General features: G+C 44.4%; 1 protein-coding gene and 1 long non-coding RNA gene across 2 annotated transcripts; both read right to left on the bottom strand.

The window, feature by feature from the left end:
• Positions 1-7,584: 7,584 nt before the first annotated feature.
• LOC125758785 (uncharacterized) lies at positions 7,585-13,413 on the bottom strand. Its single transcript, XR_007416413.1, has 3 exons — positions 13,149-13,413; positions 10,310-10,392; positions 7,585-7,622 (listed from the first exon to the last, which is right to left on the bottom strand). It is a non-coding gene; the product is annotated as an uncharacterized LOC125758785 (long non-coding RNA).
• Positions 13,414-22,748: 9,335 nt separating this feature from the next.
• Positions 22,749-25,464, bottom strand: LOC119397313 (uncharacterized). Its single transcript, XM_049416524.1, has 2 exons — positions 24,570-25,464; positions 22,749-22,759 (listed from the first exon to the last, which is right to left on the bottom strand). Exons 1-2 carry the CDS (start codon positions 25,462-25,464, stop codon positions 22,749-22,751), a joined length of 906 nt encoding a protein of 301 aa, XP_049272481.1.
• Between the last annotated feature and the right edge of the window lie 249 nt (positions 25,465-25,713).

Here is a 25,713-nt window from a genome sequence, read left to right as displayed (position 1 = left end):
TGCTTAATATTAAACATGAACTAATCACAAACATCGAACACAGACTGTACTCACTCGGTTTGTTCATAGACTTTAGGAAGGCGTTTGATTCGGTATGTCACGAAGTACTAACGGGTAAACTAAGCAAATATGGCGTACGTGGTGTGGTTCTTGAGTTAATGAAAGACTATCTGACAAACCGCCATCAATATGTTTGTATAAACAACAGTGCATCCACTTACTTAAACATTACAAGAGGAGTACCGCAAGGGTCAATTCTTGGCCCTCTATTGTTCATAATTTATATAAACGACCTGTGTGATATCCCATGTTCTCCCAAGTTAATAATATATGCTGATGACACTAACATATTCTTCAGCGGCACATCCATTCTAGAGCTTGAACACCAGGTTAATAACTACCTACAAAAGTTGTCCTCTTATCTTAGTTTGAATAAACTGCAACTAAATGTTAGTAAAACGAAATACATTGTGTTTGCCCCACCTAATAAGCCGCGTAACTATAGTTCGACTGTTTTATTTGAGGGCAAAGAGATAGAGCAAGTCACCAGCCAGAAGTTTCTAGGTGTATGGTTTTCCGAAGGCTTGACATGGAACACACATATAGAAAAACTAACGGTAGAACTCAGTAAAACCGTTGGATGTTTATATAAGCTCAGCCCAGTCTTACCGAAGTGGTAACAACTAGAATTATATTATGCTCTTTTCTACTCTAAAATGACATACGGTATCTTGGTATGGGGTACTACTACACAAAAAAACTATCAAAAATTACTGGCTCTTCAAAAAAGAGTTTTGCGAGCATTCGAGCAGTACCATGGTATTATCAAGGATTTGAAAACTAAGCCACTCTTTGAAAAATACGTAATAATAACGGCAACAAAACTGTATCATTTCAAACTTCTGCAATGGGTGAAACAAAACAAGCCACAGTGTCTTCAGAACCCGCCTGACAATACGCATTATACCATGCGTCATCAACGCCGGAAAGTCCCAGCATTAAGGACAAATTATGGCAAGCAACACGTTCAGTATCAAATACCCACAATGTTAAATCGTTTACACGGTCTCATAGATTTCAATTCCATATCCTCGAACACCATTATCAAGTCCATCCTAATGAACCATGATATTGAGTATGCTTATTAGAGTTCCTATGCTTGATTTGTTACATCCTATCTATCAATTTCAGTTGTGTTGTAGTTTCTTTTCTTATGCTTTCTTTAACATTGTGTATTGATGAAGTCTCTTTTGATGAAGCTTTTGTGATGAAGTTCTTTTGTTATGTTTTCTCTGAAATTGTGTAACAAGAACATGTTAAATATTGTTGTGTTATTGTTTTATTTCTGAAAATGTCTGCGACAGAGTGAGATGTTCAGCGGCCTGCGTGCCAAACTGTATTTAGGAGCAGAGGCCCCATGTCAGGCTACATAGCCTTTAGCCTCTGCTCCCGATCCTGTAAGAATTCAGGACAAATAAACTTCAATTCAATTCAATTCAATGGCACCTGGCGATGCTTGCAGAAAACGGGCGTACAGCTGTCTTTTAGCACCGGTTTGACCGCCGTGTCAGCTATCAGTCCTAGTGACGAATTAAACACTTCCAGAAACTTTTCGATCAGTGCTTCTGATCTATCAAGTGTGTTTGATCGTTCAAAGTTGATAATGCGACGCCCACTTCTTGTATTCGGGTTTGACCAGCAGAGACGGTTATCAACGCTCGACGCTGTCCACGCCGCAGTGTTCGAGAAGCTTCGCGATTGTAGTAGATCGTTTTCTTAAGATTGCGCGCAAGACGCCAACGCTCGAGCTTATTCTAGAACATGCGCGACAACCAGCGATAACGCTGTAATATTCGACGGCACATGTATAAATGACGACGCGCTTCACCGCTTGTCAGTTGATCGACGGTCGACGCTCTGTTCGCCGCTATCAGTGTATCGCTGTAGTTTGACTTTGTTTCCCGGCCACAAGTACGGCCAAATAAACAGTTTCATCTCGGACGTGCTGACTGCTGTCTTCGTCGACGTCACGACCACGTGATATCTGGTGTACGACGAGCTCTTGTTTCTGGGTCATGTGATCAGCAATTCTGGAGTGCGCCCAGACCCGCGGAAAACAGTCGCCATCGCCGACTTCGCGCCACCCACCGACAAGAAGGCCGTGCGCCGATTTCTCGGCTTATGCGCCTATACAGACGCTTCGTCAAAAACTTTTCACGGATAGCCGAACCACTCACTCTTCTCACGAAGTCTAACGTGGAATTCAGGTGGGAAACGGCGAAAGTGCGAGCCTTTGAAGAACTTAAACGACGTCTGCAGACGCCACCCATACTTGTGCATTTCGATGATTGCGCCGATACGGAAATACACACCGACGCAAGCAGCGTAGGACTCGGTGCCGTCCTTGTGCAAAAGACTGCCGGGCTTGAAAGGGTTATCGGTTATGCTAGCCGGCCACTATCCAAGGCCGAAGTCAACTATTCCACAACAAAAAAAGGAATGCCTCGCCGTCCTCTGGGCTACGTCAAAGTTTCGCCCCTACCTCATGGGAGGCCCTTAAAAGTTGTCAGTGACCATCACGCCTTATGTTGGCTAGCTAACTTGAAGGACCCGTCAGGTCGTCTCGCACGATGGAGTCTGAGGCTTGAAGAATTCGACATTACCGTCGCGTACAATACGGACGAAAACACTCTGACGCCGACTGCCTGTCTCATGCCCCGGTCGACGCGCCGCCGCAAGACGACGACGACGACTGCTTCCTCGGAACTGTAAGTGCCGATGACTTCGCCGAAAGGCAACGAGCCGACGCGAAACGGGGGGCCTTATGGAGTGCCTCGAGAGCAATACCGCCGTTGTTCCGAAGATATTCAAGCGAGGACTGCCGTCGTTTTTCTTACGGAACGGCGTTCTCCTGAAGAACTTCTCGCCACTTCGAACCGACTACCTTCTTGTCGTGCCCTCATCATTGCGACCAGAAGTCCTCCAGGCCCTACACGACGACCCGACGGCTGGACACCTCGGTGTTTCCCACACGCTCGCCAGAATACAGGAAAAATACTACTGGCCACGCGTTGCTGCCGTCGTCGCCCACTACGTTAAGACTTGCCGAGATTGCCAGCGACGGAAGACAACGCCTACTAGGCCAGCGGGACCTAACTCAGGCGATCATCAAATACAGCGACACGAGCGACCGCCGCACCCCCGCCTACCACTCGCAGACCAATGGCCTCACCGAACGTCTAAATAAGACCATCGCCGACATGCTGGCCATGTACGTTGACGTTGAGCACCAGACGTGCGACGCCGTCCTTCTCTACGTGACCTTCGCTTACAACACGGCCGTCCAAGAAACAACGCAGATGACGCCATACAAGTTGGTCTACGGAAGGAGCCGGGCGACGACGCTCGACGCCATGCTACCGAACGTCACCGACGAAGAAAAACCCGACGCCGCCGCTTACTTACAACGTGCCGAAGAAGCTCGACAGCTCGCCCGCCTGCGCATCAAGACGCAGCAGCACACCGACAGCTGTCGCTACAATATTCGACGACACTCCGTGTAATACCAGCCCGGCGACCATGTTTGGGTCTGGACGCCGATACGCCGACTTGGGCTTAGCGAAAATCTCCTTCGGCGATACTGCGGTCCATACAAGGTTCTTCGACGTCTCGGCGCTCTTGACTACGAGGTCATCCCGGACGGCATTACGAACTCGCAGCGACGCCGCGCACGACTTGAAGTACATGTCGTGCGCCTTAAGCCGTTTCTTGCGCGTTAGCGAATCTGTGGACTCTACTGTTTCCTTTGTTATTGTAATTTATTTATGCACTTATTTTTTTCTCTTCTTTGTTCTTTCACATGCATCGGGACGATGCTTTTACAGAGGGGGGCAATGCCACGCCAACTTATTGTATTCGGGTTTGACCAGCAAGAACGGTTATCAACTTGAAGGTAAAAACTGGTAAGCGCAAATAAACAAGACAGGGACACAGGAAGACTGAACATGGACAGGCGCTATGGAAGCGCCTGTCCATGTTCAGTCTTCCTGTGTCCCTGTCTTGTTTATTTGCGCTTACCAGTTTTTACCTTCAAGTATGAACCAACTCGCCCAGTTACAAGTTTTATTGAACGGTTATCAACGCTCGACGCTGTTCAGGCCGCAGGGTTCGAGAAGCTTCGCGATTGTAGTAGATCGTTTTGTTAAGATTGCGCGCAAGACGTGAACGCTCAAGCTTATTGTAGAAAATGCGCGACAACCCACGATAACGATGGAATATTCGACGGCACATGTATAAATGGCGACTCGCTTTACCGCTTGACAGTTGATCGACGGTCGACGCTCTGTTCGCCGCTATCAGTGCATCTCTGTAGTTTGACTTTAAGTTTCCCGGCCACAAGTTAGGTCAAATAAACAATTTCTTCTCGGACGTGCTCTCTGCTGTCTCCGTCGACGTCACGACCTACGTGACAATATTACACACGCTAGGCAAATTCCGCTTCAAAGCCTCTAGCCAGTTGCGGCCCCCCTTACAAAAATTCTCATTGAAAAACCATTGAGAAGTTATTGAGCAATGTCAACAGATGGCACTGAAAATACATTGTGGATCAATAGAAAAACTGTTGAGAAAACTGTTGACCAGTATTGAAAATTGGCCCGCGACTTTCAATTGAAAGACCATGTTGTAAATCAACATCGATATATCGTTGAGAGGAAAAGAAACGTCAATTGAAAATGCATTGTGGATCAATAGAAAAACCGTTGAGCAAGCTATTGACCAGTATTGAAAATTGGCCCGCGACTTTCAATTGAAAGACCATTACGCAAATCAACATTGATTTATCATTGAGAGGAAAAGAAACGTCAATTGAAAATACGTTGTGGTTCAAGTGAAATTTCGTTGCGGTAGCTGTTGACCAGTATTGAAAATTGGCCCGCGACTTTCAATTGAAAGACCATTACGCAAATCAACATTGATTTATCATTGAGAGGAAAAGAAATGTCAATTGAAAATACGTTGTGGTTCAAGTGAAATTTCGTTGCGCTAGCTGTTGACCAGTATTGAAAATTGGCCCACGACTTTCAATTGAACGACCATTAAGGAAATCAATATTGATTTATCGTTGAAAAAACGGTGAACGTCAAATTGAAGCATTGTTGATAGGGTTTTCACATTCAACACTGAAAGGTCAATGAAACATGGGTGACGCTCATACCCTGACTGAGATCATTCTTGATTTGGGAAAACGGCCAAATGTATATGTAAGTACATGTGTACTGCAGGCCTAGCTAGGTCACCTTTGGCCTGCAGTACATAAGTGCCTACATTTTCATTTGCCCATTCTTTAAAAACAACAATAATCTCAATTACGCAACATACATTCAGATTGCTGCCAGCTGGAATAAAACCTTTAGCATCATCGTTTATGAATACACTGCTTGTTTTTCACACGCTGTAAGGTGCAGCAAAGGAGGTAATGTCTCTCACAGCCAAAGCTATATACCAGTCTCCTCTACCAACAGATATTCACACAGGTCATATTTTAGCAGTATACATGGCTCCCTTTGTCCATTCAGGTAGTGTTTGCAGGGTGCAAACACCTGTGAGTAAACGACACTTATACTTGCACCCGAGATTGGCGACACCAAGGCACATGCCAAGCAGCAACACATTAACACTGCCATGAACTTCTATTCTTCTCTATTAGCTTGTTTTAATGGACACTAGCCGAGTTTCTGTGTAACTTGGGAAAAAAGAAGAGAACAGTTTTCTAAGTAAAATATTTATTTTTGAGCAACAACTTTTGTTCAAGTTTCTAAGTATTTGTGGTTTGACATAGCAAGAACTTCCCACTGTAATGTGCAAACCGCATCCAAGTTGACAAAATAAGTTAAACACTATGTAAAGCACCACTTTAATAAATAAATTTTAGACAACTACAAGTATCAGAAGGTAAAAAAGCGCATAAACACTACTGGCAAGGCACACACACTACGGGAAGAAATGTGCAGAAGGAGTGAACAGGGCTCACACTGGTTTCAAAGCCCAAATTCAAGGATCTTCAAGGATTCCTATAGAAGGTTCTTGGAGGATGGAAGGCAGCATCACAAGTATCAATTTTCTGCTCTAACAAAGTTTCCAAAACAATACGGGGAGCTTTATGCATTTGAAGTAAAAAATGGGATTTAGCCAAGTCAGAACCGAGAGACAATGAAGCCAAGGAAAGTATAAAGGACATAATTTGTAGGTTTTAACTGTAGAGTAGTAATTATGACATAAATGGCAAGCAATTAAAAAGGATGAAAAATCAACTTGCTGCTGATAGGGACCAAATCTACAACCTTGAGATAATGCGTCCGATACTCTACCTGATCATATTAGCTTCCTACTGTGCACAAAATTCACAGCATTAATGAAGCTGCTGGGACATCTTTTATATTAGATAAGTAATCTTGTTCAGTTCCCCCGTCTCACTTTTTCAGGCATTGAGAAACTGTTTAGTTTCATGACGGTGATGTACAACGCTTCTACTTTTTCCGAGTACTGACCTGCTAAACAACAAAACAGTAATGACCGCTTCAAAATTTTATCCCCAATTTTTACAATTCGATCGTTGAATACATTTTTGACTCCATGCAGTCATCATGCTTCTCCTGTTTTTGGGCTTTGATAACAATTGAGTCAAGTGCGAATTGGATTTATGCCAGTAGAGCAATCAACTTAGCAAATATCCTCTACATATAAAGTCAAGGTTCTTGCCTACACAAAAGAGCAATAACAATCACTACATGGGAGTCAATCACTAAGCCTGAGCAGCAGTGCCATCAGCTTTAGTCAGAAGTACTTGGCTTCTAACACAAAGCATCAACTTTTTTTTCACATTTTGCCTGCATTATAGGACAGTGGATGTTTGTTGAGCTAGAAGATCTATCACAAGTAGTGAGCTTGCTATAGAAGAAGAGAAACTAGCATAAGCGCTGGAAGTGAAGTCGAGTCCCAAGAAGCCAAATCAAGAGAAAGGGGGAGAAGGCGGACCGACAGTTGCGGAAATGAAATGAATGATCGGTAAAGCAGTGATGCAAGCAAGGTAAACAGAGTAGCCGAATCATCACTGAGCATGACATGTTCCCTCAGTTTGCTAGACAAATGTTTACAGAACACCGAAAGAAATTAGTATTGTCAATATTGGACACTATATGCTAAGAAATTCCAAGGGTTCCAGGGCTTTAAAAATGTACTTTTACTTTTTCAAGGGTTTTCAATCGTTTCAAGGACCTGCATGCACCCTCAGTAAAGGAGCAGATCACAATTTAAAGTGGAATGTGTGCCCTATGAATACCACCAAAATATATGATTGCGAACTTGAAGCTTGAATGAGCGCTCACTTAATGCAACTGTGCATAAACTTACACATTACAATATTGACACTTGACTAGTGAATGCAATTAACGTTAAATTAGTGTAACAAGATTTTTCATACACTTGCACATTATAAAATCACAGTCGTTCACTATTGGTAGCACCACCCCTCTTCATCTGTTCAGGCAACTTCGGTTCCCTCGACAGAAGTGGGGCCAAGGTATCCTTTACATTCGTGGCCAGCGATTTGTGACAGATGAAGCCTGCGACAGAAGGACAGGGCACTTATAACTAAAAGTTCCACTAGAAAAATATAACAATCTTTGCACACGTCACGATGAAATTATTTGATTAGTTCTGTATGGGTATAACTGCAGTGCATGACCAGCACATTGCGTTCCCCAGTAAAAATGCAAAAGAGGGCAAGAACGAAAAGCACGCTGTGCCAGAGCTTTATGAATACCTTCTATGTCAAAGGTGTGAACCATACTTTACCACTTTGGCTGCAACATAATTTTCAGCTAGACATATAACAAACATAAGAGGAGAGACAGGGCAGAGCTCTTGCCTTCAACTGCTTAAATTCATTCGCAAACCCAGAGTATCCCCAATGGACAAACAAATGATCCAACAAGTGTGCCAGAATATCATTTAAGCAGGCCAGCAAAAAAAGTTTCACTGGCGACAGAAGTCACTGTTGCTAAGCTTCTTAAGATACGCCACTTCTTGCCCAGCGAGTTCAAAAATGGCACGCTTACATATTTATCACCAGCCATGAAAATGCAGCAGTCTTACTGCCTGTCTGTCTAGAGAGCAGTCAGAGCCCACTTATCTAGTTAAAAACACGAGTTACGTTTTCAGTTTTAACAGTCAAATAAATAGAGTGCATTGCTCAGTGGATTTGCTTGCACGTAAAGTGACTTCCTTGCATGTCTGATTGTTTCAATTTCGTCAGCTGAAGCCTAGCACTCTCTGGCAGTTGAGCTGCCAAAAAGATTGAGCTGCCTCTGCCCCTTCACTCTTCATTTTCCTGTTCAGCATAGGCGTTAGGAGATATGTCACAGCTAAAGCAATCACACAAACTAGCCCAACTCTCTTACTTAACTTTGCCTACTGAGTAACAATATGTTTACTAAGAAAACTTACAAAAACTACGAGACATTTTGAAGTAATTTTGTCTGTTCACCCAAGTGAGATGCAAACAGCTTTTGGAAGTTCGTATCGTGTAGCATATTTTCATTGCTCCTAAACAAAATTCCACCACGCCACAAGAATTAAGAGTAGCTTCAATTTAATTTGCATCGTACAAGCTGATATGCTGTTAAGTGCATTTTGTATGTCATAATTACTCTTCATAGGCTTCTCTACAAACAAACCTAATAACACGGCTGACAATGAAGTGTGTTTTCAAACTTCAGAACACCATTTTACTTTGGCTTTACTGCAGTTATGCAAGCTGGTTAGACTAAAGCCTGCAGAACACAACAGCTATAAGAAATGTTCTGTTTCAAAAGTGGCATACTCACTGTGGGATATACTTGTAAGAATATTTTTTTTATAACTATAAACCCACACTTACTGACAAGCAGTCTACGACAACCAAATGCTCCTTTTGAAGTAAGAAATCACGAAAGAGTTGAACAGTTTCACAGTGGTATTCCAAGGTACATGTCACAGTTTGTAAGAAGCGAAAAATAGCAGACATCAAACGCCTGTTCAGAGCTGTTTGATTTAGTCAGCATGATGAAAAAAGTTAAACACGTTTTCCCTAACTTAGCGGCGAAGTTGACTGACGGCGTGTTATAAATGGGCTAGGTGCTTACCGGCAAACAAGCACCAAACATCACATGCAAATATAAGGGGACCACCAATCACACAAGACATCGAATAACTCATCTGGAATACAATATCCTATTAGCTTGTAGTGAAGTTTTAAACAGCAGACGGGACAATGTTAACGACCAAGCTATGGAATGCGCAAACAATGTAATAATATCAGGGGTTTTATGACCCAAAACCACGATATGATTATGAGAGATGCCATAGTGGAGGACTCCGGAAATTTCGAACACCTGGGGTACTTTAACGTGCACCTAAATCTAAGTACACGGGCCTCAAACATTTTCGCCTCCATCAAAAATGCAGCCGCCGCGACCGGGATTCGATCCCGCAAACTTCGGGCGCCATAACCACTAGACCACCGTGGCAGGGGCCAAACAATGTAAAAAAGAATATGGAAGTCACTGAGCATTACAGTACAAGGAGCGTGCATGCAAAAATTTGCTTCATCTGGTGACAAGATAGTCAGCACGCCATTAATAGATATGGCAGCGGAATTAACATCACTCAATGATAAGACACCTGATGTGTCCCTTTCTTCCTTTCCTCTGTGAAAATTACTTTTTGAAACTGCAATATATGGCTGGATTTTACTAATAACATTCAGTTCGTAGTCAGCACTCTGGCTGTGCTCTACCAGTCTTGCTCTTCGTTATTGCTGTTTTGCACATAAACGTAAAGAATAATACTTGAATGCCATAGTCCGCTGCCAGTTCATTGGCACAACTTGGTTAGGGCAAATACAATGCCAAAGACGGCACTCTAACGCACAAGCATGCATACCTTACAACTTGTTTTACCAAGTTTTACTTTATCATGAAACTCTGAAAATCAATTTGTTAATTCTGCTTCGCATAGATGTCCCAAGTTTCCTCAAACAGTGAGATATCCTGCTATGGCGCTGTGCAGGTAGCTGACAACATATTTTTTCAGCACATCCTACCAGAAGCAGGTGGCCACAAGCATGAATGGCCAAGTGGAACATGTATATGACATGCACTTGCTATTACATATTGTTTCCTGTCTTGGAGTTGCTCACAATATAGGAGCAATAGGTCTCAATTGAAAGGGTCTAAACGGTCGATTTGTATTGATGGAAACAAATAAATACCATTTAATATGGCCTTGTCCAGACTTGCAGGAAGAACGCTTCCATCTTTCACAGCAAGCTGTCCACCACTTCAGTCTCTTGAGCTGCTGGATACATGCATAACAGATACCACAAAAAGTTCCGTCAACTTGTGCACAAAGAGTCCTTACAGTACACAAGTAGTAATATTAAGCATGATGGCTTAACACAGGCATATGATTATATACCAAAATTGTCCTCGAAAATAGGCCCAGGATGCATTAAGAACAAGTATTACAGTAGCAGTGGGTCACTGCAAATAATTGTAATTTGCATTAGTTGTCGAATTTTGCTACAATTGTGTATTACAAAAGGGTGAGATATACAGCTTGCCATATAGGTAATTTGAACACAAGAAAACTCCAGGAGCACTCCCATCAAAATATTAAATAAATATACGTGTGCTCAATTTGCAGAATGGATGACAATGAGCCCATTTATTGTATGACATCATGAATGTGGAGATTTCAAAAAAGCTTAAGATTCAGTAAAAGAGCAAGAATGCCAGACGGGACAGAAAAGATTGAGCACTGTGTCAGTTTTTCTGTCCCTCTGCTGTTCTTACTTTCATTAAATCTTGGGCATGCTTTAGCAACATGCCCAATTTTCCTCTCTCTGAAACAACTATCCTTGCTGTACTAAAGTCCATTCATGTGCAGACCTGGTCCTTTACACTAGAAGTGCCTGTTCAATTTAATGAGCCCTTGATCCACTCCCGTTCTTTTGTTCTTTAATAGCGAGGGCCTCGTGCCAGCAAACTTTATGCCCTCAGGTAGCTCATGACGGTTTATTGATCAGCTACCAGCTCGTAGATTTCACGGGCTATGCGACACCAGCATGACTACGAATGCTGGTGTGGACACTGCCGGGATTACACACACAGAAGTGCCCAGTGGGGTGGATGAGAGAACGACTATGTCGTAGCTAGAGTGGTGGAGTATGAGATGCAACACTTTGTTGTAGGTTCAGGCCCTGGCAGCAGAATGTTTGTATTTTTGTCTACATTAATTCCTCTTTATGTCATAATTACTACACTACTTTTAAAAACTACGAATAATCTCCCCTATACCTCCCTTGGCTTCATCAGGTTTTGTCGAACAAAAAAACTGAGCCCCTTGATCTATTCCATTCTTTTTAGTTTGTTCAATTTCTCAGTGCTGTAATCACGCCTGAGCCAGTAAGCTCACTGTGATCTGCAAACACATATACAGATATCAGAAATTGCATTCTCTAATTAACTACTTCATAAACTAAAGCAGCATTGTCACCAGTTTCACTGAATGCTAGATCTTAGTTGTACATCCTGCAAATAAGAACCCCCTTTCAATTTCCTCTTTCTTTAGCAAAGCACCAAGGAAAACAAGGACTATACAGTACAACACAATCAAGTAGTGTTTCAATGCACCAGCACAGCCTAAACCATTTACCATTTGGGATAAGAAGCTTTTGCAATGGTGCCATTCCCTGTTACAAGAATTTGTAGTAGAACGTGTATGGTTCATCAAAGAAAATATGAAATGGCATGTCAGATATCTGACCCAATTTTTATCACACAAACACAGCAACAAAAAGAGCATGTACTTGCTTAATAAGCTTAATTGAACTGACACTAAATATCAAGCACTCATTACCTACTTTTTAATTGCTGACTTGAGTGCAGTTGTTTATATTAGAAAGTTGTGGTGCATGACAATTTAGCGCATACCAAGTTTTGCTTGAAATGTCGTCCCTTCCTTGTCACGTGCAGTTCAGACACGCCGCGTGTCCCGCGCCCAGTTTCGATATCAACCTTAAAATTGGAAGTTGAATATCTCGGATAACGTGCAACTCACGCGATTTCAAAAAAAAAAAAAAACGGCATGCCACAACTTGGCACACACTATATCTTTTTAATATAAACTACCTCCCTCAATAATTAAGAAGTGGATGAACGAGTTGTTAATTAACAGCGTAAATGTAATTTTGCTTGCGGCAAAGTATTTCCGCCTCGACTTCAAGTTCATGAGCGAAAATGACAGGAGCCTGACTGTCACACAACGTTTATAAAAAATATGTAATGTCCAAAAAGAAAACACACACACTACATGCATGCTGTGCGACTTGATGTGTGTACTTCCTGTTACTACCAGTATCCATAGCGTGATTCACACAAATGCATTGCTTCAATGGGCATCCACCACACATCTAGGTGCTACGAGCCGCGACCTTGCGTAGCCAGAAGGCAACTGTGCTAATTACTTGCAAAAACGACGCAGCACGGTAGACGCCGACGCAACCAGAGACATATGCTCTGAGCAGTATAGCGTGTGCATGACAGCATTGTGTCTTCCTACCTGCGTCCCCGTCTACCTTTGCAAGTTAATTCATTATACCTATGCTTATGGAACTATAACTTCAATTGCATTTACACCACAGAAAGGGTGTGGAACGACCAGTATGTTTAAAAGCGGACCCACTTTTACGGCGACAAGGCAATGTGCAAGTCGCTCCAAGCGACGATCTCGTGCAGCCAAGTTATAACGGCTCAACAAGCACAAGGCCGTGCGTGGCAGGAGCACAGAATCCCGTAATGGAACGCGCATTCTTCAGCTTGTTTTCAACTGTAATCAACGCACACGGCAACCGCTCCATAGAAAGGTATAACGAAGAGCACAGAAAGCAGCGATACTAGCACAATGCATACTTTTTTAGCAGGCCCTTGCTCTTGCGCAGCATCCCTTCTGTGGTAACTGGCCGCCCGCCCAGGCACTCTTACCTGCATAAAAGTTTCCATGCACTAAGGTAACTCAGTAACGCAATTTGGTAACATTCTTGAACTCACCGAGGTGTTGTATCCGCTGCGGCGACTGTCTCGTCAAACGGCCCGCGCTTGCGCTCTTGTTCAAAGCTCGCGTCCGTTGGTTGGTGCCACGACGACGCATCGCCGCCGTCGATTCCATGTCAAACAACGACCCGAACGTCCCGACACGCGATGTAAGTAGTACGTGTTCATTCAACAACGATAACCGCACGTAATATTGATAAACACGGTAAAAATAGATGCGCGAAACACCACTTCGTTCGCAGCGAGCGCAGGGAGCCTTTCAACGGAACCCGTTTGAAAACGTCACGTGTTCACTGACGTCTCTGCGCGTGCGCGTTCTTCGGTTTGAACTGATTGGCTCTCTCGCTCAGCGGGCGATTTGAATCCTTGAACTGAGTTGCGGCAACTCTCTCTCCCTTCCGTCGACTGCATCTCCCTGTTCATGGCCTCTGATACGCCGGCGCGCAATCTTGGAGGCCATAGCTTGTTCACCACTTCTTTCTCGGACGCGCGCCTGTACTGTAGTGTACAATCGGGCGGCCGCAACGCGTCAACCGCGTCTGATCGGTTCTTAATACTACTACTACTACTACTGCGCTTTTGCTGTTTAAAAATATACAGCATCTGTACACGAGTGGTACGTTTTAATTACTGCTAAAAGTAACAGCTGCTGTCTTTACGGCTGGCTAAGTGTGCACGTCCGTGCGTGTGCAAAACAAAAGCACGTCGAAAACCGGGGCCTTTTGACAACAAGTGTGCACTGTGCTCCTTAATACCTCTTCGCAGGCACGTAGGCAAGCCCCCCCCCCCCCCCCGAAAAAAAAAAAAAAAACTCGTTTCTACGTGCCTGCCTCTTCGTATTGAGCAACGAACCAATGGCACCATCAATGCCTCGCCCTTAGTGTGATTCAGCTGCAGCTTCTTTCTTATTGATGTACTTTGTTAGCCTTAATTGATATATTCTAAGTTGGGCATGTAAGCAAGTTACTATCAATTTGAAATTGCCCATTTAAACACTATTCAAAAGTACATTGCACGTCGTCGTAATAAAAGCAGGAGAAAATACTTATTTGTTGAAAGGCGACAGCTAATCGACAAAATAGTAGTTTAGCAAACTTCGTTTCTGGGCAAGTTCGTTTATATTCGAAAAGAAAGCCCACGTACTGTGTATACTGAATAGTAACAGAAACAGCAATACTGCACTGAATTCTGCTATTTATGTCCTTAAAGAGGCTGTTTTCCTGTGTTCAGCGTGACCGTTATCCCGCTTCGACATTGCGCTTTGGAGTATTCCATGAAATACGTTGTCCTTGGCAATGGACAAACGAAGGCGGAAAGACCATACGGTCCTTGCAGTTATATTAGTTTCTTTTGTGAGTTACTGTGTTCGTTAAAAGTGCGATGTATAAATACAACACAAAATTTACAAGTTTCGATGCGTTTTTATAGCATCATTGATCCCAGGAGGGTTAGAGTCAAAGAACCCGTGCATACACAAAAACTGTTCTCAGATGGTTAAATAAGACATTAGTGGTAAATAACGATGAGAACGACCGGCGAAACCAGGGGGGAGGGGCGGGGCGGGGGGGGGGGGCGCGGAGCGAGCGCGCGCCTCCAGACCGGCCGTGGTTTTACAATAAAGGATCGGTCGAGAAGAGCGGTCTGCGACGAATGTTCACAAAAGAAACGTGGAGTTTCAACGGTAAGGTTGCGAGGAAGTTCTGTAGGTCCGGTGCACATATGGTTGGAGAAATGAAAGGGCGTATACTTACGAAAACTGCGTGCATATACTGGTTTGTGAACGTTTTGGCCGTGGCACAGCCTTCGTGAAGACTTCGACCAGCGCGCACGCGCGTTTGTGTGTGTGTGTGTGTGTGTGTGTGTGTGTGTGTGTGTGTGTGTGTGTGTGTGTGTGTGTGTGTGTGTGCGCGCGCGTTTTGGACTGACCTACAGTATCAAAATTTATGAGGCATTGATTGCATCAAGTTCCACTGGCAGTGAATAATGCCTCGATGGTATTTCGACATAATTGCGTCAATGACATTTTTATTCCAAACTATACTCAACAGAAATACTGTTGGTGAAATATTTCCTCAATTGTATTTCAAAATAATTGCGTCAATGAAATTTTTATTGCAAAGTGTTCAACAGAAATATTGTTTACGAATTATGTCCTCAATAGTATTTCGATAGAAATGAGTCAATAAAATTTTTATTGCAAAATGGTCAACAGAAATATTGTTTACGAATCATGTCCTCAATGGTATTTCGATAAAAATGAGTCAATGAAATTTTTATTGCAAAATGGTCAACAAAATTATTGTTGAGGAAATATTCCCTCAATAGTATTTCGATTGAAATGAGTCAATGAAATATTTATTGCCAAGTGCTCAACAGAATTATTGTCGACGAAATATTCCCTCAACGGTATTTCAATAGAAATGAGTCAATGATATTTTTATTGCGAACTGCTCAACAGAAATGTTGTTGACGAAGTATTGAAGCAAGTCAATGAGTATTGCGGAATCATTGATAATCAATAAAATCAATAATTCGATCATACTCCGGCAATGGAAAATCAACAGTCATTTTCATAAGGGCCAGCAACAAAGTGTCACCGTTTTTTTCCGTTCGGGCTACAAATTTGCTAAGGCACGTTGCTGGGCTAGTTGGTTAGGATTCATAATTCGTACGGCGTAGCGCACCACGGCAGGGACGGAGAAGAGGGACGCACATACACAGCGCTTCGGAAAAAGGGGCGTTAGTAAACACACTACACACTATCACGGGAGACACAGTTGTGACAATAGTGCCGCAGAAATTCCTGCTGTGATGCAGAGAGGGTTCCCTATCAGAATGTTCCCCACAATATGAGACATTCTGTCCTAGGGCCGTTTTCTATCTCTTGCCAATTATCTGACATATAACGCACACGCCCACTCAGGCAACATGATTTTCACAGTTTTACTTCTGCCCTTTTTTTCTCAGGCACTGAGTCGCGTACATAGTTTGGAGTGACTGCACAGACTGCGCCATCACCGATGTTCCTCACTACTCAGAACGTAAGAATGCAGCGAAGCACAGTGATTCACCTGATCACCTCACCTGGTAATCTGCCGATATAGAAGCAATTGTAAAGCACAAACAACTCTCGCAGCTACACTACTCCCAAGAATGAGCAATAAATCGCCAAAGGAGTATTTCATAATGCTGATGAGTATCACTCCCGGCGCAAAAGAGAAAGCGAACACCGCGTGGCCACTATTTTCACTAAAGAAAGCCAAGGGCCAATCGCTAATACGTGCGAAGGTGTAAAATTCTGAGATTGGAGAATGGTATTCACTTGTCTTAGCGGCCACATCAACGTATCGGATGGCGAACAAGCATGTAAAATAGCAAGCAATTTCAGTCAGTATTCTATGCGGTAAATAACGATAATATGGTTTCCGAGGAAGAAATTAAGGCGAACTAACTTCTTCATCCATGATGACGTTTTAAACAAACGTAATAAAAGTAGCAGACGGGATTAGAGCGCAGTTTGTCTTCAGGAAATGTCCTTAAATTTCACCTCCAAAACAAAGGAAAGTGTTTTTTATTTAATTTACGTAGAACGTATATATTGAGTGCTTTCCTCTGCCTGCCTGAGCTGTGAAGTGCTGTCATTGTTAAACGAAAAACTGAGAAAAAATTATGCATTTTTACGCATAAAATTTATGCATAATTGCGAAATATGCATTTTGAAAGTTTCAATTTTCAAGCTGTTCCGGATTCTGCTAAGCCATAGACGAATTGTGTTGTCAAGCAAAAAAAAAAAAACAAACTGTGAATGAAACACTACTATTAGTCAGTGGAGCCCCGTTTCGCGCAACCCGCGTTAGGTTGTGATTTGCTGTACTGAAATATTTTTGCAACAGCATATGGTGCGCATTGCACAGTAAGAATAAAAGAAAAGAGATGTTGTTCAACTAATGTGGTATAGCAATAAGAAGATACGCCCGCACATAGCGGCAGCCTGCATGATTTAAAGCTTGATTTTGGTATAATTCACGAGAACGTAATTTACTGCCGTGAAGTTGTGTTCTAAAATAATCACGGTTTATTTACAAAATTCGCAACGGTGGACAATTCACGGAGTGCAAAGAACGTGCAAAGTAGTTTCATATGGAAAACTAGGTAGATTACGGGCTGTTTTCTCTAGTTTCCCATCACGACAAAGCTGGCACTCACCCTTTCGACCCCGTGGGACAATATTTTCTACTTTGCGAACGAGAGTAAGCGCAATGCTTGCTGTATATCGTACTGCTGAGAAGAGACCGGTTGGCTGACCGATATAACAAATAATGTTATTTGTACTAAAGCACACGACATGTTACAAGTTATGAACTAAACTGGACCTTTTGAAACTGTGTCGCCATTGCAGTCCGTAAAGATTTGAAGGCGCCACATAAAAGAGGACAGATCAGGTGCCAGCTGCAGCCTCTGAATATTATCCAAAAAAAGAATTACTAGCCCGCGATTTCAGTTTCATTCATTTCTTTCTTAAACATGGAGCGCTCACTAATCATAGCAGAGCTATTAGCTTCGAAAGGTCAATGCCCCATCCAGATGCCAACAATGAACCACTAACATCAATTATACAGGTGTTGGTTGGCGAAGAAATAAGCTTCATTGCTACGGAGGGAAAAGGAGGAGGCCGGGGGTTAATCTAAAAGAGGATTGCAGCCGAGCATGCAATAATGTTTCAGAAGCAATGGAATGAAGTGTAAGAAAAGTAGAACAAAAACACGTTTACGTTACACCGTGTGATACACACTAAACAAAAATAACCAGAAATGGGGGTACACTGCTCGTCCTCTAGCCCATTCCCTTTTCTGGGTTTTTTTTTTTTTTACTGCGTACCCGTCGAGGTAAAAATTTACTCCCATGCTAACTGCCTTTTTGAACACAGAAACAGCAGTAAGTATATACCCCACTGCGGTTTTCAGCCAGCATAGGTTGAGTAACTTTTTACTGCCTTTACAAAGTTTTTCGTGTAATTTCTGAGTTATTTCTGGGTTGGCAGTTTCTTGTGGCTGAAGTAATAGCATATATTTAGTCCCGTAACTGAGTTTTCGCGGCTTTTTCTGGTGGTTAAGAAACATTAACGGGTTTGATTGCATCATGACTCATCGAAATTCAAATTTAATCAACTAGAAAACATAGTACCCATAAATATATAAGCGCCACATCTTGACCTGCCATGTAGTGCCGGTAGGAGAATTATATTTTGCAGGCTTGAACTATGAAGATTCATAGCCTACGCGTACACTTTCAAGGTTGGCGCAAGTCGCCACGAGTCACACCGACCCTTTACTATAAAGCCGCCTTATCTCACCTTTTTGATTATCCATTTATTCGTTGGCACTCCTTCGTGTTGGCCACATCCGCGTTGGCAGTGCTGAGGCGCAAACACGCAAAATGTACCTAAGCACACACAAACCACGGCCATTCAATAATTTTTTTCATTGAGCAGCGGTGCACAAACACAGTAGCAGCACATATCCAGGTACGCCGGCAAAGAGCGGCGCCGCGCCTGTGCCGGCTTCTTACCAAGGGCGTCGCTAGGCCTTTTCGAGGAGCACGGCTATGCGATGAACGACAGCTGGCGATCCCAGATTGCGTCACATGTGCAATTTTCGTTGTCGTTATTTTGGACATGAATAAGATATACGTGTCCAGTATTCGCGGAGTCTTACGAAGCGATGTGTACACAACGAACGAGACAGCTCGCAGGCCCGGTTTTCACCGTGCTCGTAGTCGCAGTGCACAGGCGGCCGCACGCTGGTCCCGTCTGCCTCGTATCGGGGCTCGCCTTCGCGCTAGATGTTTCAGAGCGATTATCACATGGAACGAAATACACAGTTCGAACTGCAGTTTACTTCAGCATTCATTGTTTTCTGTGAAACAAAATCTACGCGACGCTTGTTTCACCTGCTTCAGCGACGCACTTACACCGGCCGCGGCCGGCTCGGTGCCGACGACGTAGCGAAGCCTTTTTCTTATCGCTTCGAAGTTGTAGCCGGTCACTGTCCAGGAAGAAAGCACGGACGAGCACACCAGCTTGATTTTGTTGCCTCTGTGAGTGTTCTTCGTAGCTCTTTGCGATTCGGCACAGAAGCGAGGTATCCGCGGCGTCAGGCTCGGAGGCTTGCGCTTATACGCGTACGGCCGCTCGAAGCACGTGAGATCCAGCCCGCTGTGCGCAGCCGGACGCCGCCGCGAGTTGAACATGCCATCACCACAACCAGACATATAGAGCGCAAGTTTCTTACACTCGCTTGTCTCCAGGGCCATTAGACAACATACGCCAACGATATGCGAAAATCTGCAATACGGCTTTCCAGCAGGTTCTTTTTTTTCTTCGAGCAAGCCCTTTCGTTCACAGACTGCTTTTCTCGCTCGTTGTGCTTCTGCAGCTGCAGTTCTAGTGAAAGTGCGTAGGCTGAGGGTAAACTATGAGGCATGACAATGCCATACCAGCTTTGAAAAAGCAAGAAGAAAACATTTGTGGTCTTCGTATAACTTCACTGGAACTGGAAAAGCACTCATCGGCGGACAAAAGTCGCCGAAGCAGGGGGGGGGGGAGGGGGGGCTTGAGGAGACATGGTTATAAACTCTCAAATGGTGGTTAAAATCACGTGGCATAAAACTCCCCACGTAGTAAAATTGGATTGTGGCATCCTTTTACCACCTTCCTCAGAGGTGGTGGCAAAACAATGTCATCCACCACTTTTACTCCAAAACGAGTTAGTAATTTTAGGAGCGAGGAAGGTTTCAGAGTGAACTAGCCGCAAGAACCCCAATCACGGCTAACTTTTGCTTACAGTGTAGGGTACTAAGGGCGCAGCCCTCATGGAAACTCGGAAAGTGGCATCGCTTGCCTCGCAGAGCATTTACTCAGCAGAGCTAGGGTCGTAAGAAGGCATGGAGCCTGCTAACTGACCACAATATAGCACACATGAACTATACTGAATATACTCGCCTTGTCCAATTGAGAAATGATTCGCATCAAGCTATGTGTTTAGGTCAATGCGATCAAAGCATTCTCAATTTCTCTGTGAACATCTATACACTCTAAGCACAAGTTATATTGTAGCTGCATATTTGTATCAATTTACTGGATATATACACATTACTAAAGAACACATTCGCAAGAAATGTGCCCTCTGTAGAATCACACATATACGAAAGGCAAGTTTTTAATTTAATGTTTCTTTGATGATGGTAACTCCATGAAAAGTACATATTCCATAATTCTACGCATACAAAAGGCAATTAAAGTGCTCAGTAACGTGCCATTACTGATTTACTAATATACATGGTTTATTACTGATTTATATGGGTTCCTCTTTGACTCCGGCGTGTTGTCTTGAGTATAAATTTATCCTGCGCCTTTAGTTAATGTGAGCCATGTGAGCTTAGCTTGATATGGCCCCACCCATCCGCCATGGCGCTTCGTTCACTGTAGGTGTTGCCGGCATTTACCAATATTTCGTCACACATAAATATTGTTGCTGTTTCAAGGGTGGCTGCTTGACAAGCGTAAAATCGCGCTGCATTACCAAGTTAGAAGTAACCACGTAAAGCTAACATACGACGTGGCCCTGGAGATACAAACATATTGTTCATGTAACCCCCAGTTCAACTACATTTCCAAGACCAAAAAGAAGGCAGTTGAAACATCACAACCAACACAATGTTACGTCTATTCGAATGCTTCATTATGTATAATAATTTTAATCATAAACCGTGTCCTTCTCCTAAAGTCACCGTGTTGCGCACACCGTAGCGAGCGCGCTATATTTCGGATACGAATACACACCTAGTAACTTGCGCTAAGACCTAGACGTTCCTAAAGCATCAAACGCAATAAATACCAAAGAAAACTTGTAACCACGATGCCTGCCTGCACCTTTCCAATGTTATCTAATGTGGAACGTGAAGTACATGAAGCATGAGGCAGGTGCCGCTGTTCTGGCACCCTGGTGTCGGTAACTATTGCCTGGAAATGAGGGCATATCGGGCATTGGTGAAAATTACAGTTCGCTTGGAACACCTGTGAAGTGTGGCTCACAGCTTTAAATAAAAAAAGCCAAGCCCGCGAGGAACATGCAGCGCAGTAACATCGACGGCTGCAGGGGCGGCTCCTGTAGACCCGTTCTAAGCTCACTTGGGGCTGCTACTGCAAGTACAGTTACAAGGTACCAACTACGCCCTAAATCGGGGGTCTCAAACGCGCGGCCAGCGGGCCTTTCGCTGGCGACCCAAGACCCCACATTAATGTTTTCGTCCCAGTTTTTTTTTCTTTATTTTCACAATAAACCGTCGAGGCTTAACGACCACATATGGGGGCGGATCTCGTTTTGCCAGTTATTTGGACAAGCAACTAAAAAAGAAAGATATACGTTGCTCATAGGATAAAGTGAACGTTCTGCATAATCACTGTCTTTCCCTAAACTCAGTCCTCTGCGTGTGACTGCAACCGACCTTTTTGGTGAAGGGACTACGATGTTCCACCGCCTTGTCGACATGACGCGTCTAGGACAAACGTCAAAAGTATAATTCATATGAGCTCTAAACGAGTACACCCAAGAACAAATTGCGCACCCTTATTGAGCCGTCTATTTCACTCTTTTTAAATAAATATTGAACATGATGACTCCGGATTAATGAAGCACTAAATTAGACACTAATCATGATTAAATACGAAAACGGCACAAAACAAAATGTTACCTCATTTTCTATCTGGGAATACAATATCGAGTGCCTTTAAATTTGTGCGAATTTGGCTCTTTTGCAGAGAGTCAATCATAATTCGTGCCTGAAGTGGATAAGCATGTCCATGAGCGTTAAAGCTCGCTAAATGTTACTCGCATTATTTTCTAACTTAAAGCTGTTAATAACGCTTTGTTCGAGTTAGCTAGACAGACGTGACTGATCTCACGCATTTTTATCGAAACACAGCCGTGAAATAATAGATCTATATTTTGAATCTGCTTGCAGATTTTATTCACTCTGGAGATCGGTATCTATATGTTTCCCGAATCCCGTCTGTAGTGTCTCTACGAATCGTTAGATCAAGTCGTGAGACATCTATAGGTAAGACGTACAGAGCCGGTGTTTAAAAACAAAACGAACTGATTTATTTGCTACACCAAGAAAGAAACGTCCACACAGCTCAAGTGGTTCGCTGGCGACTGATGCTCCGTGCCGACTCCGCTGGGCTCTCCTCCTCGCACCACAAACACACACACACACACACACAAACAACCACCGACACGTGTGGCATTGTCCCCCCGTTTTACGGCCCATTCAGTGAGACGCCCTTTCAGTGCTTCAAGGCCACGCACCCGGGGGCCGTATGCCACACATGTGGCTTTTCTCAGTTCTCGGATCTCCGAAGAAAAAACTGTCCGCGACACACTCCCCGCCGCAATGACAAGGTCATTTCCTTCGTTGAGTCGTTAGTTCCAGGTGTCTTCTTCAATGCTTGCTTCGTCAGTGCTACGAGGCGCTCGTAAAACCCTCCCCACCATGGTGCATTGTCGCTGTAAATTGTGCTCGGAATGCCACGTCTTGCTATGAATCTCCTGAAGGCAAGAAGAAATGAGGTTGTTGACATGTCGTTAACTAGTTCTAAATGAACCGCTCGGGTTACTCCGCAAGTGAACAAGGCGATGTAGCATTTCGCAGCAGATGCCCCCTTAATGAGAAGAGGTCCGGCAAAATATCGACCAGTTACCTCAAAGGGCTGAGCCTCCGTTATTCGGTCCCTCGGCAGAGGAGCGAGTACCTCGTTGGCAGGTAGTGCATGAAAGCGCTGACACGTTACGCATTCTCTCAGGGACTTCTTGACGAGCTGTCGAGCTCCAACCACCCAGTACTTCTCTCTAAATTGCGTCAGAGTGTCGCGAATTCCTCCATGAAGTACCTGGTGATGACAACGCTTAATTAGGAGATTTGCTGTGCTGCTTTCCTTGGGTGGCACGCTAGGGTGTTTGGCCTCATAGGTCATGTTTCTATGTTGCAGTCTTCCACTGATTCTCAGTACTCCCATTTCATCAATCATGAGTGATGTGTTTCTCAGTGGTGAATCTGCAGGAAGCTGCCGTTCTTCTTGAACACTCTTAAACTCCCTTAGTAGCCCCTTTTTCTGTTCGTGACGGACCCAAAACAACTCAGCTCGATTCAATTCAGTTGTCGAGAGGGCCCCGCATTCAAAGTCTTTCCGTGTCGCCATTGAGAGTGTGCTCTCAAAGAATTCTGGCGCGGTACTTGTTGTTTCATTCCCCTCAATGACGTCAATCGATTCTAGCGCCCAGTGCTTGCTGGGCGTGTCGCTTGTCATCTCGATAACCGAAGTGCGCAGCATCACGATCTGGGTGCAGCGACCGTCGTTATTGCTTCCCTCAACGGGACCTTGCACCGTCCATCCTGCTGCCGTTTCCACTGCTCTGAGCCGTTTCCCTAACTTGACCGTTCGGCCAGTGGTCAGGGCCCATAGATAATCGGCTCCAATCAGCATACCAATGTCTTTCGGACCGTCGCCGTTGCTGAAATCAGCACATGCGTATCCCAAAGCTTCCAATTTCTCCCATGTTTGTTTTGGTGGTTCGGGAATCGTTTGGTCGCATATCACATCCGTCTCAAGCACTTCAAGTTCCCGCTTCTCACCCCTTTTCGCTTCCAGGAACACCTTTACTCTTCGAAATGGCCGTTCTTCTTGGTGTCCTCCAAAGAAGCCAACACTCAGTCTCTCTTGTCCTACAAGCTCACATCCAAGCTTCTGTGCGGTAAGTGAGGTGATATAGGAGCGCTGGCTACCCCCATCAAACATAACTCGCACGCGAGCATTTGACGACTTTCCGCTACACTGAACCGTTGCTGTTTGCAGCAAAACTGTTTGTTTAGGAACAGTCCCGTCTTTGGTGACAGCTTCGAGACTGATTTGCGTGTTAGTGACGGCATGGTTAGCATCTGGTGGTCTGGTCGGGTACGATGGGTCACACATGGTCGTTGCATGCTTCCGCTGGCATTTCGCGCATCGCACATTCACACGGCATGCACTCGATAAGTGCCCTCGCCTCGTGCACTTGAAACATCGCCCGGACGATCGCAGAAGCTGTCTTTTCTCTTCAAGTGGTTTTGCGGCATCGCAGTTTGTCGTTGCATGCTCGCTCATTCCACAAAAGAAGCATTCCTGAGGTGTCACGTTCTGATGCAACATTGCCGACGATTGGGCAGTTGTGCCATGCATTCTTGAGTTCGATTTTTGCTTCTGACTGGGAATCTCCCTCGAGGGCTGCTTTAAGTCCAAACTCTGAAGTGCAGCAAGATTTTCTCGGCTCTCGACTTCTACTTTTAGGAAAGACAGGAGTTTGTTGAAAGTGTTCACTGTACCTCTGTCTCCCTCCGGTGTTGTTGGCTCCGGTCCCTCTGTGGATGAACTCCGCTGATCGTCGAAAGTAGAGTTGGCGTCCGTGGCGCACTTCCTTCCAAAGTCGAGAAGAATGTCCCGAGGCATGGCCCTCTGAACCACAGGTAGCAGCATTGCACCGTAGGTGTGGAGTTTCCTTCCCAGCGACTCAAGTCCGCAGATGTGTGCTGCCAGAGTGTCGTAGAGGCGGCGAAGGCTTCGTACGTCATCCGAAGAGCGCAATGGTTTGATGTCTAGCAGACTCCTCATGTGCTCTTGCATCAGGAGCTCGTTGTTCCCGAAACGCCCTTTCAGAAGCTCTACGGCGTCGCGATAGCATCGAGACGTAGGTGGTAGTCCCGCAAGAGCAGCAGCAGCATCACCCGTGACTGACAACCTCAGGTAGTGGAATTTGTCAATAAGTGACAGTTCTTCGTTCTTGTCAACCACCTGCTCAAACACTTCCCAAAATGGTTGCCAGTCCGAGCGCCGCCCGCTGAACTTCACAAGCTCAAATTTCGGGAGCTTCACCCTTGTCCTGAGTTCCGCCGTCGTCTGTGAAGCGCTGCCATTGCCCGCTGATTCGGCGTTCGTTGGGCGACTCGTAACAGTCATTTGCCGCTGCAGGCGAGCGAGGCAAGCTACGATGCGGTCTTGATATTCGCAAGTCTGTTGGAACTCGTTCTCCGCGTCTTCATCTGTCACCAGCGGCTCGATTTCGTCGTTGACAGTGTTCACTTCGTTATGCCAACTGGCAAGTCTGGCGTGCAGGATAGCCGCTTCATTTTCATCGAGTGGCTGTGGCCGATTCTCGTAGTCGTTGATGAGTCGCGTAATTTGAGCTCGTATGACCTTTCTCTTCTTTACGAGACGTTCCATCGTTAAGCAAATTCGTTAAACAGTTCGCTCACCGGAGTAGGTTCACGTCCGTCGTTGCCGAGGCGTTCAAGGCGTGGAGTCGTTGACGGTTGAATAAACAACACAAAGTCCACGGCGAGAAAGTACCGGGTTTCGGCACCAAGAGTGTAGTGTCTCTACGAATCGTTAGATGAAGTCGTGAGACATCTATAGGTAAGACGTACAGAGCCAGTGTTTAAAAACAAAACGAACTGATTTATGTGCTACACC

This window comes from Rhipicephalus sanguineus, chromosome 6, assembly GCF_013339695.2.
Source record: "Rhipicephalus sanguineus isolate Rsan-2018 chromosome 6, BIME_Rsan_1.4, whole genome shotgun sequence".
Lineage (NCBI taxonomy): Eukaryota > Metazoa > Arthropoda > Arachnida > Ixodida > Ixodidae > Rhipicephalus > Rhipicephalus sanguineus.
This window is presented reverse-complemented; position numbering and strand designations above follow the sequence as displayed.